Here is a 17,390-nt window from a genome sequence, read left to right on the forward strand (position 1 = left end):
ATAATTAGTTTAGCAGAATAATAATAAGCAACCGTTTTTTTCTAACGCATAGGGATGGGCACGAGTCAAATTAAAAATCGACCCGAATTCAAGTCGAGTCAAAGGTTATATTCTCGAGTCAAGTTCCGAGCCGATTCACTGTTTTTGGCGTCGAGTTTCGAGTCGAATCGAGATCGATAAATGGCTCGCTCGTTTTAACTCGTTTTGAATTCATAGCCTGATTACACTGGAAGGAGAAAGCCATGAGAAATATAAGCTAAGCAGTAATATGGAATACTTTTAGTGTTGCTCACGAGAGGGGACACTACTCGCATCTTGTCTCGTCTCGATAGCGAGACCACAAGAGACAGAACTGAGCCGATGGCTCGAGCCGGCTCGCTTAAGGTGAACCATCGGCTCGAGCTGACTTGGTTGGAATGAGCCATCTGCTCGGTTCTGCTCAACTGAGCCAAGGGCTCAAGCTCACTTCTCGGTTCGGGTTCATAGTACGGTAAATGAACTGTGAGCTGAGCTGCTCGAGTCGTTGACAATTCTAAACCTGGGCCGACCAGTTTTGAAGATATTTGTCGAGTGCCTTATAACTTTTAACAATGTTTGGCTCGAGCCCGAATACTCAACCTAGATTCTCAACCCAAATTCAGAAGCTCGTGAACAATGTCCTTGACTCTTAGACTTCACGACTACCGAGGTTGGCAATCAACTACTTTTTTAGTATTCAAATACAAACCGCCTATCTTTAATGTTTATATACAGTGTTATTATTATTATTATTATTACTAATAATAATAATAATAATAATAATAATAATAATAATAATAATAATAATAATAATAAAAGTTATAGTAGTAGTAGTATCATTGATAATATTTATATTGTCTATGTAAGATACTTGAAGGGAGTACTCGAAACTACACACCAGAGTTGGCTCGATTCGACTCGAAACTGGACCCGAATTCGAGTCGAGTTGGAGGAAATTTTTCAAGCCGAGTTCTCGGCTCGAGCTCAAAGATGTCTGTTTCTAGTCGTATCGAACTTCAAAGAAAACTCGCTCGTGCCCATCCCCTACGAGTAACGCAGTATGGCATTTTAGTCAATGTTACATTATATGAAAATGTTCATATAGCTGTCAAGTAAAAATTTTCCTTGCATTTACATAAAGCGATTCTGAAGGTGCATTATTATTATTATTATTATTATTATTATTATTATTATTATTATTATTATTATTATTATTATTATTATTATTATTAATAATAATAATAATAGCGGTAGTAATAGTAGAACGGAAAATTGAAGTGATTTTGTCACATATTCAAAATTTCGGACCTGAAAGTAACAGTTACTTTCTTGGGGCAAGTAACGCGTTAGTAACGCGTTACATTTTAAGAGGAAGTAAAGTAACTTGTAACGCGTTACATTTTTACAAGTAACTTACCCAACACTGAATTACAGTAGTTACTAATTAGCTAGCTTATCTGATTATTTTTTAAAAAGCCATCCTCTTCCATCCCAACTCCAAGGGATAAGGTGAACTTGAACATCATGAAAACTGATACTGTTAAACTCAGTAACCTCCAAAACTGTGAATTCAACATTAATATCTATCGTTTTCAATTACTTTTAAAATCTCTCCCTCTCCCTCGGGAGTGGAATATGAACTTGAAGTTGAATTGTATTAAAACTGTCACTATTCATCTCAGCGACCCTAAAAACTATGAATTCAACTCTAATATTAGTCGTTTTCGATTATTTTTAAAATGCCCCATGTTATTCTTATGGGACTTTGCACCCCCATATCTCAGCTCAGATGTGACCTAGGGATCTGGAACGGGTCATTTGGATCATTTCTCTGAGAGCTTAAAAATACATTAAAATGTCATGTTTTTATCTATTTTGGTTCTCGAGTTGAAAAGCGCTACAGACAAACACACAGCTTATTGCATTATTATTATAGATGCTATTAAACCTTTACTGACGGTGAATAATGTAAACAATTATTTTTTCTCAATGGATGAGTTGTTAAGCTCGTTGCCTTGTAATCAAGGGGTCCCGGGTTTGATTCCCGATGGAGACATAAGTGGTTCGGATCCCAAGTTAAGCTGTAGGTCCCGTCCTTGGTACATCATCATCCCACGAAAGGCAATGACAGACTACCATGGGTTTACCTTGTCCAGAGTCCGGATCAAACACCTACCTTCGGGCAGAACACCACATCATAATCTTCAGTGAGAGAATTAGGGCATTTAAAATTACGTTGTAACTTGTAATACCTCAACTGCTACTCAACAAGAGCTGGTATACAGAGGTTGTTTCCGATCTATGGTGACGAAATTACACACCATGTGCAGCACCACCAAGCGGGAAGAGAAGAAAGCTGCCAGTCGTGTGAGTTCCTTGGACCATTGACTCTGCGTGACAGGTGTGGTAAGCGCATATCAGGACAAATGCCGCACAAAATAAATGCTTATTGGGAAGGCTACATAACTGCCCTTTCCGCTACAGTTAGTCCGTACAGTTAGTGCCATTGTCAAACTGTGCAAGGAGCGTGGATTTATTGTGTCCGAAAATGGTATAGCACAGGCGTTGAAAGGGGCAGATAAGCCGAGGCGTGGGATGATTCCTGTGTGGCAGAAACAGGCTAACCCTTGGCCTGCCACTAACCGCATATGAGCTAAAATTCGGGAAGTCGGGGCTCTGGTCACCAGGGAGAAGCCACTCACAAAGAGAAGTATTGCGAACCGGCTACAGACGTAACTGAAGATAATGCACACCATGATTCATCGCGATATGAGGTTGGTAAAGTAACGGAAGGATCGTGTTCATAAGCTCTTGCTAAAACACATCCAGGAAAGTCGCACCAATTGTCGAAATCTATATAAGCGGTATTAGGCCTGTGAAAAATGGAAGATTTGTTGTAGCACTGGACGAGACATATGTTTATCTGGATGACTATCACAAGCCACGTGCAATTTTTTATGTATCGACAGGTGCGAGGAACTTTCAAAGATGGTTTAGTGAATGCAAGGAAAGTGTTGGCACAGGCTTCATGATCGCTGCTGGATACTCGTATCAGGGCTAGCTGGCCATACATCGTGTAGCCAAAAATACAAAGGTGAATTCGGAATATTATCAGGCTAACATCCTGACACCCGTTTGTCGCCATGACATTTCCAATCTCTACGGGAGGGACAATAATCGTGTGTGGGTGCATCAAGACAAGGCGTCAAGTCAAACATTTCGTTCAACCCACGTCGAGCCTTGTTTCACAGGAGACTCCGCACCGTTGAAGGGCTATGGAAAGCCTATCAAGAGAAGTGGTTGCGGCTTGACATTACTACACTGTGTGCCAGTTTCCTACAGTGGAAACTTCGCTGTCGGGCAATTGTCCAGATGGAAGGCCACCAAATAGAGCACTCTCAATGGTGTAGACACGGTTTCCTTTAAGCTAAATGCAGTTTGAAATCGTCACCATAGATCGGAAACACCCTCTGTATTTGCAAAATCATGGCTTGTTTCCTTGTTTGAGACATAAGTTTGTGCGGAAGGGGGCGGCAAATTATTTAGAGCACAGGGGCGCACAATATATAAATACGGGCCTGTGTTCAATTGAAGACATATTTTAAAAGAATACTTTTTACTGTTGAACTGTAATTCAGTAAAGTATGTTAAGTTGGTCACCTTGATATCTTTGGGTTGATTAATTTGGTAGCACATCAGGGGTGTAGCCAAGGGGGGGCCCATCGGGGCCGGCCCCCCCCCAAATGGTTTCCTGTCCCCCCCAAATGACCAACTTTTAAAACCTCATAGTAAAATTATCTCGCTTCATTCATTTAAAAGTAACAAAGTTTATTGACAATTAATAATTTATGGTAAAATAGTATGGAGAAATATTGTTTTTCCATACCGATCGAAAAATAGTATAGTATCTCTTCCTTATACCGATCGAAGAATAGGATACTTTTTGTGACAGCAGATTACACAATTTACTGCGATTTATATTTGACAGTTTGAAGACAAACGTTTTAATAAGGTACTACAAATACAGTCATAAAACAAAGTACTAAACTGATTTGTAAGTACAGTGTATTTTTATATGCTTTAACAAGTATTTTAAAAGACATAGAGAATGGAAAATTTGGTGAGAAACAATGCTTTTATTCAATTTGGGTTTCATTCGCTCTCTCTTTTATTTCTACTCACGAGGAAACGGTCTTAAATGTAAACAACCGATTTGGCTGGGGTCGGGATATGTGTTACGGGAGACCAAAGTAGGAGACACGCATTTTGGCGTTTGGGCCCATACGCAGAAATTTCCGAAATACGGGGCCCCAAAGTGGCCCTACATGCTATAACTAGGAAGCGAATGACGTTACTGGTACAGAATGTTGGCTTGGGTTGGAATATGTTATAGGCCTAATATATCCAAAAGTATGGGACTTGTGTTTGTTGTTAGGTCCCACAAAAAGGAATGTCGAATGTACAGGGTTCGATATTGCTAGATTTTCGATAAGGCCATGAAGTTAGAAATACAAGCGAAAAACGCAAACATTCTTTCGCTCCGTTGACACCCTCGTGGTCAGCAGATCCCCCTCGACGGATCGTGCCAGCTGAACATCTGTTCAGAATTGCATGGGTACCACATACGCCAACTTCATGGCGTTATTGAAAATCTAGCAATATCGGACCCTGTACATTCGACATTTCTTTTTGTGGGACCTAACAACAAACACAAGTCTCATACTTTTGGATATATTATAACATTCCAACCCAAGCCAACATTCTGTACCAGTAACGTCATTCGCTTCCTAGTTATGGCATGTAGGGCCACTTTGGGGCCCCGTATTTTGGAAATTTCTGCATATGGGCCCAAACGCCAAATTACGTGTCTCCTACCTTGGTATCCCGTAACACACATCCAGACCCCAGCCAAATCGCTTGTGTACAAGTAACGTCATTCGCTTCCTAGTTATAGCATGTAGGGCCACTTTGGGGCCCCGTATTTCAGAAATTTCTGCGTATGGGCCCAAACGCCATAATACGTGCCTCCTACCTCGGTCTCCTGTAATACATATCCGGACCCCAGCCAAATCGGTTGTGTACAAGTAACGTCATTCGCTTCCTAGTTATAGCATGTAGGGCCACTTTGTGGTCCCGAATTTCGGAAATTTCTGCGTATGGGCCCAAACGCCAAAATACGTGTCTCCTACTTTGGTCTCCCGTAACACATATCCGGACCCCAGCCAAATCGGTTGTTTACAGTTAAGACCGTTTCCTCGTCAGTGTAATAAAATAATTATGTTTTTTTAGTCAAGAATAATAAATAAGTATATTTGTCAGGAAACCGTAAAGAAATTAAGTGAAATTTCAAAGAAAATCAATCTTGTGTAGATAGGTTCTGTATACAATGTCTTAAATTTAAATATAAAGGTAACCAAGAAACGTGTTGTTGCTTTTTCACACACCGCCTTCGAACATCGATATGTCACCTAACCTGGAAGATGAAAAATAGTCCCCATCAGCATCGACGACCTTCTGAAAACGTTCTGGAAGGCCATGGAATTCATCGCGGTAGAACATGGTGGGCCGTGAAACGAAGAAAGTATCAGGTGCATTTTGGACTTTTACTAGGGATTTGAAATGGCGTCCTCTAATCTGATTGTCCAAAGAATGGAACAGATGATAATCGGACGGTGCAATACGCTGGGAATATAGTGGTTGCAATATTGTTTCCCATGCAAGGCGAAAAATGGTGTCCTGAGTCCCGTAAACGAGGACACATTTGCAATTCAGAAGTGATGGTTCCAGAGTTTTGAGTTTTTGTTGAGCACAGCTCAACTGCTGACATTACACAGTTGCATTGATACTCTGACCAGCTGGTAGCAGTTCCCGATGCACGATGTACCAAACACACAGAAGGACCTTCTTCTGGTACAGTGCTGGTTTCGGTTGTTTTGAAATCGGTTCATGGGACACTAACCAATGATGACGACGCCGTGGAGCTTCGTATAGAACACACTTTTTATCACATGTTAACGCCCTGTCCAGAAATGGCTCCGAAACAGTAAATAAACACAGGCGACTGCCGCGTTGCCTTCTGACCCGGAGTCAAAATATGAGAGACCCATGGACCCAACTTGTAGTGCTTCACAAGTTGATGGATGTGCTGCTTAATGGTTTCTCCACACACTGAATTGTAGCCCCAGTTCCTGTTTGTACATGTGTTGGTCTTCTGGCACGTGGTGTTTTCGGGTGTTACGTCATCGTCCTTAAACTTGTTAAACCATCGCTGCAATGTCTGCGTCATCACGACACCCTCACCAAAGGCCTGGCATATCTTCTGTCCCGCTACAGCGGCGTTTGACCTCCATTTGAACTCGTTCAGCATACATGCTCCTATGACGCTCTGTGGAAGTCCCATGTTTCCTCTGTCTTTATGCAAGTTCACGGTGTGTCTGAATTGCCACAACCAGGTAGTATGTTGGATATACCTACAACAACAACTGACTTTCGCCTTATCTCCACTCGCATTCAACTCACGATGTGAGGTCCAATTGAACACATACCTCCACGAAAAGGGACAGAACTTTCTTGGTTACCTTTATAGTTATGCACAAAAGTATAGCGTTTGGTCCCGGGCAGTATTTCTGGATTAAGCATAATAAAAACTATCTTCAATATAATTTATGGATAATAATAATAATAATAATAATAATAATAATAATAATAATAATAATAATAATAATAATAAGAAGAAGAAGAAGAAGAAGAAGAAGAAGAAGAAAAAGAAGCTAAAATAGTGTTTTTAGTTTTGCAGACTAGCAGCAATACATTTGTTTTGGCTTTGTACATTGTAGCTGGCCCCCCCTCAAAAACGACGGGCCCCCCTACACAAACCTGCTGGCTACACCCCTGTAGCACATTATTGAAGTCCTTTACATCTGAGTTGACATCTTAATGTCACTTTTCATAGAACTCATCTCTCGTCTGACTTAACCCTACTTTTCTACGTCCTGGTTGCATTTTGCTAATCACATTGTTGCTTGTTTCACACGCCTTTTCACTGTAAATAATGTTGCTTACTAACTAAATTATCACAGTTAACACTACATGCTGACAGGCCTATTTGCATTCTGCCTAGTATGTTCAATAAAGAGTATATGAGGGAAAACAAGATTAATAAATTATTTTCAAGTTTTCATTTAGAACAGATACAGTTCATACAACGATAACGTTGTATATCAATATCTACTATAAAATACACTTAAATTAGGACAATTTTGACAATAAGAATTGAATAAATAATACGCTGGAGAAATCGATGAAAGAAAATATGATTTACTGTCACTATTTCATGAATTACAAATAGTGACGTCAGCAGAAATTAGATATTGATTTATGTCAGTTCGTATATGTGAATTTATTCTTAAAATACACTAAATATTAGACTAAGACACTAAATATGGGATAAAATATGATAGGAATGAATTGGCAACATCAAAATACAGCCAATGTCTTGACAAATTGTTTTACAGAAAGTTGAGCAAGTATGGAGTAAAATAGGGTCAGAAGGTTTTTATGTCTGTGATCTTAGACCACCGACTTTAAACTAGCTGAATTTATAACATTGCAGATATGTGAGTTCCACCTGTGTAAGTGGATATTTTCTATAGACCTAAGGTGGCCAACTTACAGTACAATTCTTCTGAAGTCACTATTAATAATTCATGAAAGAATGACATAAAACATATTTTTTCTTTTATCGTTTTTTCCAGCGAATTTTTATACAATTTCAGTTGGAAAAATTGTCCTGAGTTAAGTGTATTTTATAGTGGATATTGATATACAACGTTATCGTTGTATCAACTGTATCTGTTCCAAATGAAAACTTGAAAATAATTGATCAATCTTGTTATCTCTCATATACTCATTATTGAACATACTAGGCAGAATGCAAATAGCCCTGTCAGCATGTACTGTGAACTATGATAATTTAGTTAGTTAGCAACATTATTTACAGTGACAAGGCGTGCGAAACAAGCAACAATATGATTAGTAAAATGCAACCAGGACGTAGAAAAATTTCACTATACAGATGAAACTATAAAGTAGGACAAACAGCTAAATTAAAATTCATTTCGATGTTAGATATCAATATTAGATAAATAGATATATATGATTTTCATTTTGTCAAAATTTAACATAATTCGTCTTTGTTGTTTCAGAACCGCCTCATTTAAGTGATCAAGCAGAGATACCGACATCATATACTGTGAATGAACATAAAGGAATAATTCTAACCTGTCCAATTTTGGGTTATCCTCCGCCTAATATAACATGGTACAAGGTAAAGTGTTTCATTTTGTGAAAGGTTATAAACAATTCGATTTATTTAACATTTAGATATCTTCAATACCTAAGAAGAAATAGTCTTTATGTCTCAGAAGAAAATAGAGAGACATAGTATTAACTGCTGTTGATGCTATATTATTATCATTATCTATGAGAAGATATAACATTTTACTTACTTTCTCTTTTGCAGGATGGATTGCCGATTACAAATGCACCAAACAAAATTTATATCATGAACGAACAGTTCCATCTAACACATGCTAGTGAAAGCGATTCAGGAAAATATAAATGCGTTGCGGAGAACGAGGGTGGACAAGAGGAATTGGAATTCAATGTGAATGTATTACGTAAGCCAAAAAGTATACTTTAATAGTACATTCAGAAAAGCATATTCTACGAGAATTTTTTAGGATAAAAATATATACAATTTGATGTAGACATCTCATTAACTGATATCAACTAGTTTTATGTAGTTATATTCTTAGATTTTTTTAAAGAAAAGTTGAAAGTAAAATTTTATTCTTTGTAGTAAAGCCCTTGAATAAGTCTAGTTTATTATTTTTTTTTGCCTTATTTCAATTATAAATTTTGGTGAAAATCATTATATTAGGATTGGTAATTTTTTATATTTTTTTATTTCTGTTTTAAAATGATAGAATTATTATGTTTATAATAATTTTTAGTAATACCACAATGGAGTAGCTGGTCATCATGGAGCCTTTGTAGTACGACATGTGGTTTAGGCAAACAAAAACGTGTTCGAACTTGCAAGAATTCACAATCAACTGATGATGCGGAATGCCCAGGGGATGCTATACAATTTCAACCTTGCAATCTAGAGGAATGTCAGGTGAGTTTTAGAATGTGTAGAGAGTATGAAGGAAAACTTCCTTAAAACACTCTCCTAGGAAGAATTGTTTATGCAGCTCTTATAAACAACACTATTATTCTAAGACGTAGTCAAATCAAGAAATGTTCCTACTTGCATCAGTGTCCTTATATTAGCTGTCATCTCTAATCATAGAACTTTACCAACAAGCAGGAGTACGCAGAAAATTTATAGCAATACGGGAGAGAAAAAATGAAAATATAAAGTTGGATTTCTCTTAATAAATTCCAGATTTTGAGGAAATATTGAGAGAGCTCACCAGGAGTTTAACAAAAGCTTTGTAAAACTCTGGTACTCTTCTTTGAAATTTAAGAGTTTGTTAAAAACTTGTCTTTATCTTTGACATTAAAGCAGCCCGTCAGAAAATCATCCAAATACAGACCAGTATGGACTTCAAATAATTGCTTTCTTTATAATCTTGTTTAGCTTTTTAAGGTTCTTCTAATCTACTTTCTTGACAAATACTTATTATCAGTAAATTTTAAGCAGATTACTAATACGATTCGAAATCAAACTTGAGTTCACGAATATCCGAAAAATAAGAAAACAGTTAATATATTCCCTTTGGTGCACATAGTCTCAGTGAATGCCAAGTTTTCATTACCTATATGGATAACCAATGGACATAAAGTTAAATAAACTGAATCAAATCAAAATGGAACAAAATTTAAACACGAATTACAAAGTGCTCTTTTTATTTCAAAATGTATATAGGAACATAGAAAATAATTTCTTTTTGCAGTTGATTTAAACTCATTTCCATAAAATTAATATTTTAAGAATAAATATTAGTTATTAAGGCAAATATATTATTTTAATTTTTATAAACGACAAACAGTAAGCCAGAATTAACTATTTTCTTCAAATTAATTTCTTAACACTTAATTACTTTTTATTCATATAAAAAAACTTTTTAGAACATACCTTTTTATACTTTTATCGATATACTCCAATATTCTTTGGATACCTCCATAGCCAGAATAACTGGATAGTCCTAAATTACGGTGATTTAATTAAGTCATATTACCAATTTTTTAAAAGGAATACGGCATAGATGGAAATAATTATTTTTGGAATACTTGCTTTCATTATTAAATAATGTATCAAAAGGAAGATAAAGAGTTCCATATTATCATTATTATTATTATTATTATTATTATTAACCGTTGCATTATCAGTGATTCTATATATTGACATCATCCCGATATATCTAAAATTTTTGCTTTTTCTTTCTTTTTTTCCAGATCGATGGTGTTTGGGGTGACTGGTCCAGCTGGACACCTTGTACTTTGTCATGTGGAAAATCAACTCGCAGTCGTTTCAGAACATGTAATAACCCCCCACCTTCGAATGGAGGGAGCATGTGTCCAGGGTCTGACAGTCAGCAAGATTATTGTATTCTTCCTCCTTGTCCCATAGATGGGCAATGGTAAGATGTCAATAGAATTTATGATAGTTTCTACTATAAAACAACTAAATGAAATCATTGATACTGTTACTATAAAACAACTAAATGAAATCATTGATGCTGTACTGTGATAATACATTGATAATCATCTTTTTTATCTGCATCTGCATACACTTTTTTGACTGAAAAATTATTCAATATTGTGTTACCTTTTCAGCTAACAGGAGATGACCATATTTTCTAATAATTTAATCTGGCGAAGATATCGAAAGTCTTCAGACGGAGCAATACATTCTTATATCTATATTTCAATCAATTCACAATAAAATATTACATCATTTTCTGGGAGTACAAATCTAATAATGGTAGAATTTGCTCACGAAAAAATTACAAATAGTGTTTCTAAAATGTTACTAATTCAAATTCGGTCACAAGAGTCTACTAAAGATCGAGAAACTTACCATTGATAGGAAAACAAGATACTGAATAATACAAATGCCGAGTAGATGCATTATAAATACAGTATAAGGTTTTTATTGCCAATCTATTACAATTAAGTAATGTTGGAGTTCTTAATTTCATGAAGATGTTTGAATAATTATAATATTACTAAGAGTGTGAATAACAAAGGTTCATAAAATTTTGTACAAAATGCTTGTTTATTATTATTATTATTATTATTATTATTATTATTATTATTATTATTATTATTATTATTATTAGAACGTAAGTAAGATTTCTGGAATTTTTCAGTGATTTTACAGCTTATAAGTACCGTATTTAAAGCTAAAGATATATTTTTTGATAAAAGTTGTACCCGTGTTTTTAAAAAACTGTCAATTGCTTGTCTTACAACATTTTTTCCCTTTCTACAGTATATTGTGTGCTTCAACAAAATAAAGCGTTTAAGGTCGTTTACGATATCCTAGATAAAAATTAGTTAAACGCCTACGATCGTCCAGTACACATAGAATAGTAAATGAAATGTCTAAGATTGTCCGTAGTAAATCTAGACAAAAATAAATTAAATGCCTAAGATTGTCCTGGTATACTTAAACAAAAATAAATCAAATCCCTAAGATCGTACGGGATATACCTAGACAAATTTAAATTAAACAAATAAAATCATCTATGGTACACAGGACGAATGTAAATTAATATTAAACTGTCGTTTATGGTGTTGAACGTGTTACCATTACAATAAACTGATATTATTTTTAGTTTAATTTCACCAAGTGACAGTTACTAAAATATATTACACTTGTCTTAAACTATCAACTGAAGAGCATGCGTTAAAATCTTTATGCTAGTTTGTTCAACGCCATGTTAATGTGTGCCCAATCGCTCATCATATTGCGAAAACACTTAACTTTCGAAAACAGGCAATGAAAATATTATTAAATATAAAATCAAAGATTCCGTTAAAAAGAAGAAAACTGTAATTCGAAAGGTTACTGAAAATAATAATTCAGTACAATTACGATTAATTTTATACAAAGTAACTGATATGTAATAGTTGATCCGCATAAAAACTTAAAACCTTGTTTTATAAAAAATTTCATAGTCTATAAGAGTATCAAAAAGTTATATAATATACTTCCCGAGAATTAAAAAAGAAACTATCACTCAGTACTAATTTTTGAAGGTACTAGAACTGTATTCCATGAAGAATATACAAATATTGTATTCTGATTAATAGCTTGATCTACGATTATTTTTAACTCGTTATCTAATGTCATGCAAGACTATTATCTTTGTTATCAGAACATTAACCAGAAATTTTTCACGTAATTCATACATGATAGATATCTTCTTATTCTTGTAGCATTGTGCACATTTGAAATCATAACAAGGTTCGTCAATCAAAGGGTTAATCAGTGGCGGCTTTAGCGGGTAGGCCGGGTAGGCACGGGCCTACCCAAAAATTTTGAAAGATATATAAACTCTAAAACATACAATAAAGAGTAAATATATAAAGAATAAATAATATATTTTCCACTATTTATATTAATGGCAGATAATTATTTAACAAATAGCATCAACCACTACTGTAAAAGTAATTTTTTACTGTCATTAATCAATCAAATGTGTCCATAAACGAGGGAGCAGGCTTACCTAAAATTAAAATCCTAAAGTCGTCCCTTGGGTTGATTTTACTTAAACAGTTTGTTCCCCTCTTTTACAGGTCCAGTTGGTCTCAGTGGTCACAATGTACAGTTTCTTGTGGCACTGGTGTGAAACATAGATCACGGTTATGTAATTTACCTGCTCCATCTAATGGCGGAAGAAATTGTTCCGGTTCAAGTGAAGATATAATGGCATGCAATACTCATAAATGTCCTGGTGAGATAGAAGTAACAAACCACATTACACACAGTTTCAAGTAGTTTTAATAATACTCATAAATGTACTGGTGAGATAGAAGTATCAAAACACATATTACTAAGTTACAAATAGTTTTAACAATACTCATAAGACATGGTAAGAAGAAGTAATAAACTACATATAACTCAGTTACAAATTTTTAAGAATATTCATAAATGTCTTGGTAAGATAGAAGTAAGAAACCGGATAACATTCACAGATAGTTTTAATAAGAATAATAATATAGTTGATATATTCTATATTTATTATTTCATTTATGCTGTTTTTGAGTATGTAATTAACTTATAGTTTGCTGTCGATACGCACACATTTTATGTTGTTAGAGATCAAAATTAATTGTAACATTATTTCACATAGATTGAAATAATGACATATTATTTCCATTTCTTTCTAATTAGAAGATTAGATATTACTATATTCATATGCCAATACAAAATAATAAAGACTCTTAAATACTATAAGCTGTGACATACAGTTCCTAGAAGAGAACGCTTATAAAATTCTGTATGATAAAAAAAGAAAAACTCGCTTTCTGCTTAAAGCAACTATAAAATAATTACTAATAAATTACATACTTAAAGCAATAGAATACATATTCTTATATGCAAGACATTTCTTCTAAAGATGAAAGTGAAATCTCATTTATTTCATACAAGTTTCGCACTGATAAACGAAAGCATAATACTCCTATGATAATTCAGTTATCATAGAAATATATACTTTGTTAAAAAAATGTTAAGCTAATTGTCATGTGTTATATTATTTTGTTTGTTTAAGATCGGAAAATAATTGCAAAGTTTTATTATGTTGAAATTAAGCTTTAAATGAAATAAACGACGCATTGAGACATAGAAATAAAAGTATAAATTTATAGACACATATCACGTGATACTAGAGTCAAATTTATTTGAAATTGGTAGTCAATTTACCTCGGCTACACTACTAATGGAAAACCCCAACGACGTAAGAGGTAAGGAGTCTACCTAGCAATCAGATTAATATCCCAATTTACTTTTGTTCCGATACTGCTTAGGGGTTTATTCAGCCTCTGTAAAATGGTTTTTTGAGGAAATCTAGGGTAAAAAGAGTCAGAGCATAGTAAATACGGTGTATTGCCAATTTAGCCATTTTTTGCCTAATCAAGCTATTTTCATGTGCTACTAAACTAGAAAAAACATGGCTTAGCTATTAGCCATAATTGTGGATAACATCCATAATTGCCAATTTCTAGCAATTGTTCTTAGCAGTAGTTGAATCTCTTTCCAAGTCAAAATTTCTATTAGTAAAATATGAGTTGAAATGAAGCATAGCTTGATACTTTTTAAAATCATCTTCTTACAGCAGCATTTATATTGTTGCCACATCAGAGTTGGTACCTTACTTGTATCACTATCAGCTATGCGTCACGGCCTCACAGAAAATGTGGTTCCAGAAGTTCTTGTTTTCTTCCATAGTTAATTCGTGTATGATTTGTTCAGTGTATTGTTAGCTTGGGTTTTTCACGTTTAATGTTCTGGTAGGTGAATAATTCCACCAAAATATAACCAGTATTGCCACAAAAATTGAGTACAAAGGAAAGAATTCAATGGATTTTAGCACTTTTAGTTAATGAGAGAGCAAAACGTACTATAAATATTTTAAGACTGAACGGTGAAAATTTGATTTGACAATATCAGAAAGAAAATTACTGACACCAAAGTTAAGAAATACTTTGCTTATTTCATTTTTAAATTCAATTAGTTATAATTTAGCTATAATTTTCGATAACTTTAGCCAATTTTAGCTAGATTCTGTGCAACTAACTACTTTCTGAAGACACCTGTTGGCCATTCAGACCATTTTGCTGCCTACGTCATTTCCTTGACTTACCGATGTTGAATAACTGTGGAATATTACCTCTATTACAGCGATACTATAATTAATCTGTACCCATTTTATCAACATTGATCAGAGGCGCAATAATTAAACAGATAACTTAGATATAATTAAAAGAAAGAACGTTGTTATTGATTCGTTGTCATGAGTAAGATTATTGTTTTATGATGGATAGGACATGTTGGTATTATCAAGATCATTATTTGCTATGATTGCTGCTGACATTTTATGTACGTATACTACAGAGGAATAAATCGAAGATTTTTGGATGCAATTCATGTTTATGGTCAGTAAATTAGTAGTTGATATGTTTACTATAATAACGTAATAACTTAAAAGATACGTAAAGCGAATCAGGGCTAAAACGAAGTGATATCGTTTTATCTGGTACCGAAGACACGGGACCATACTATTTAGTTCCGAAGAATAGTAAGAACTGAGTTTATGTGCATAAGTACATATACCTTTTTATGAGTTTCACTATTTTAAGAAGCGGGAAGAGAATACAAAGAATTGTTAATATGCAGGATTCTGAGATTGAAGAAGTACCCAGTGTTTCAAACGAAACCATATCTGGAAATGCAACAGCTGTGTCTGAACATTCCTATTCTAACCTTATTGATATGTTTAGTCGACTACTTGATGAAAAACTAGAACAGAAATTTGATCAACAAGATAAAAAGCTAGAACAGAAATTTGATCAACAAGATGAAAAGCTAGAAAAGCTAGAACAGAAATTTGATCAACAAGATGAAAAGCTAGAACAGAAATTTGATCAACAACAAAAATTGTACGATGATAAGTTAGAACAGATACTAGTGCAGCATAAATCTCTTGCAGATAAAGTACAAGGTGTGCAAGAAAATTTTGATCGCTTGCAATACAGTTTGAAAGAAAATTTGCAAGTATTAGCTAATGAAGTTACCGTCAAAATTACAAATGATATGACGCGAGAACTTGATACTAGGTTTCAACAATTTAGTAACAAATGGCAAGATAGACAGGATCAACTAGCTCTAGAAACAGAGTCGATAAAGAAAGCCGTTGAAGCGGTGGAATCGACGACAGCCCAACAAAAAAATCAGATAGTGAATATTACTGCCCAGGTTAATTCACATACCATACTGATATCCAACTTACAAGAGGGAATCAGATCGTTACAAGAGAGGGAATGTGGCTACAATGATCTTATGTATAAGGAGGCTTTGGGTACTCCCAATCAACAGGAAATATTGCATCATCAACAGGAAGCATTGCATCACCGCCCGAGAACTCCATTAATAGAAACTGACGGGATATTTTCTTCTAAGAGTTCTGTTGATGATGGTTTAGTTGTGGAAGATCACAGTAGGCGATTCCAAAGTCCAGATCGCAAAAGAAGAAGGCAGATACATGAGAGCGAAAGGGTTCCAGACCATTATCAACGCCAACAAAATCATAATCATAGTAAAATAAACGTTAAGGTCAGTGAAATTAAGGCCATGACTAAATTCAGCGGTAAGTGTGACGAAACCGCAAGCTCGTTCTTAGAGAAGTTTGAAGCAGAGTGTGAAATTATGGGTGTGGATCAATCTAAATTTATGAAGTTGTTACCACATCTGTTACTTCCCCCTTGCTCCTTGTGGTTTAAAGCTATTCGCGATCATGTCAAATCCTACGAAGAATTTAAACGGGCCCTGTTGGCTAATTACGAAAATGATTTCTTGTTAGCTAACCGTGATGCGATGGTGCGAACCCGACACTATTCACCTCGGGTCGATAAATCTCTTACAGATTTTACGATTAATGCCTATAATGAACTTAAACTTGTCAATCCGTTTCAGCCCGAATCCAGAATAATCGCTTCCGTACGCATTTTATTGCCATATAAATTACAACAGATACTGTTGTCTGCTCAATGCGTAAACTTCAATCATCTGATAATTTTAGTTCAGAACTTCGAGAATCAATTCCCGAACCCTAGCGGAAGTAATCGTAATCCACCCAATCCAATTCCTGTCAGAAACCTGAATATAACTAGTGAAAATATCGAAAACCTTCGCAGCGATGAGAGGTCACGTGATAATACTGGCATTGGAATTAGTGAAAGATCCGTTATACGTACTGGAACTGGGGCTAATGGAAGATTCAATTCTAGCGGCAGAAATGGAACGAATTATGGTAATCCGAGGAACAGTTGGACGAACGGAAGAAACTTTCGTGGAAGACGTAATTACAGTAACAATGTCATGCATACCAGTGTGACTCAAAACAGATTCAATTGGAGATCTCGAGATGGCAGGAACTGTCGGAATAGGACCGAAGTAATAAATGAAACGGGAAATGGATCAAGAGAGAATAACCAAGATTGTGGTGTTCAATGTACTTTAATTGACTCATTTGTTAATCATAATTTAAACTAAAACCCGCTGATATGGTTGGGGTTAATCCCATATCAGCTGAAGGTTCTCACGATTATTCATCTCAATGTTCATCTAATAGTTT

At 35.0% G+C, this 17,390-nt stretch overlaps 1 protein-coding gene across 2 annotated transcripts in view; it reads left to right on the plus strand.

Annotated features, from left to right (window-relative positions):
- LOC145690080 (hemicentin-1-like) overlaps window positions 1–17,390 on the plus strand; it is a 117,957-nt gene that overhangs the window by 55,718 nt on the left and 44,849 nt on the right. For both annotated transcript variants that reach the window (XM_081764608.1, XM_081764609.1), the window contains exons 21-25: window positions 8,223–8,344; window positions 8,540–8,696; window positions 9,033–9,199; window positions 10,483–10,667; window positions 12,832–12,989. In XM_081764608.1, coding sequence (XP_081620734.1) covers window positions 8,223–8,344; window positions 8,540–8,696; window positions 9,033–9,199; window positions 10,483–10,667; window positions 12,832–12,989 — 789 coding nt within the window. The remainder of the gene's footprint in view (window positions 1–8,222; window positions 8,345–8,539; window positions 8,697–9,032; window positions 9,200–10,482; window positions 10,668–12,831; window positions 12,990–17,390) is intronic.

This window comes from Thermobia domestica, chromosome 7, assembly GCF_964235325.1.
Source record: "Thermobia domestica chromosome 7, izTheDome1.hap1.1, whole genome shotgun sequence".
Taxonomy (NCBI): Eukaryota; Metazoa; Arthropoda; class Insecta; order Zygentoma; family Lepismatidae; genus Thermobia; species Thermobia domestica.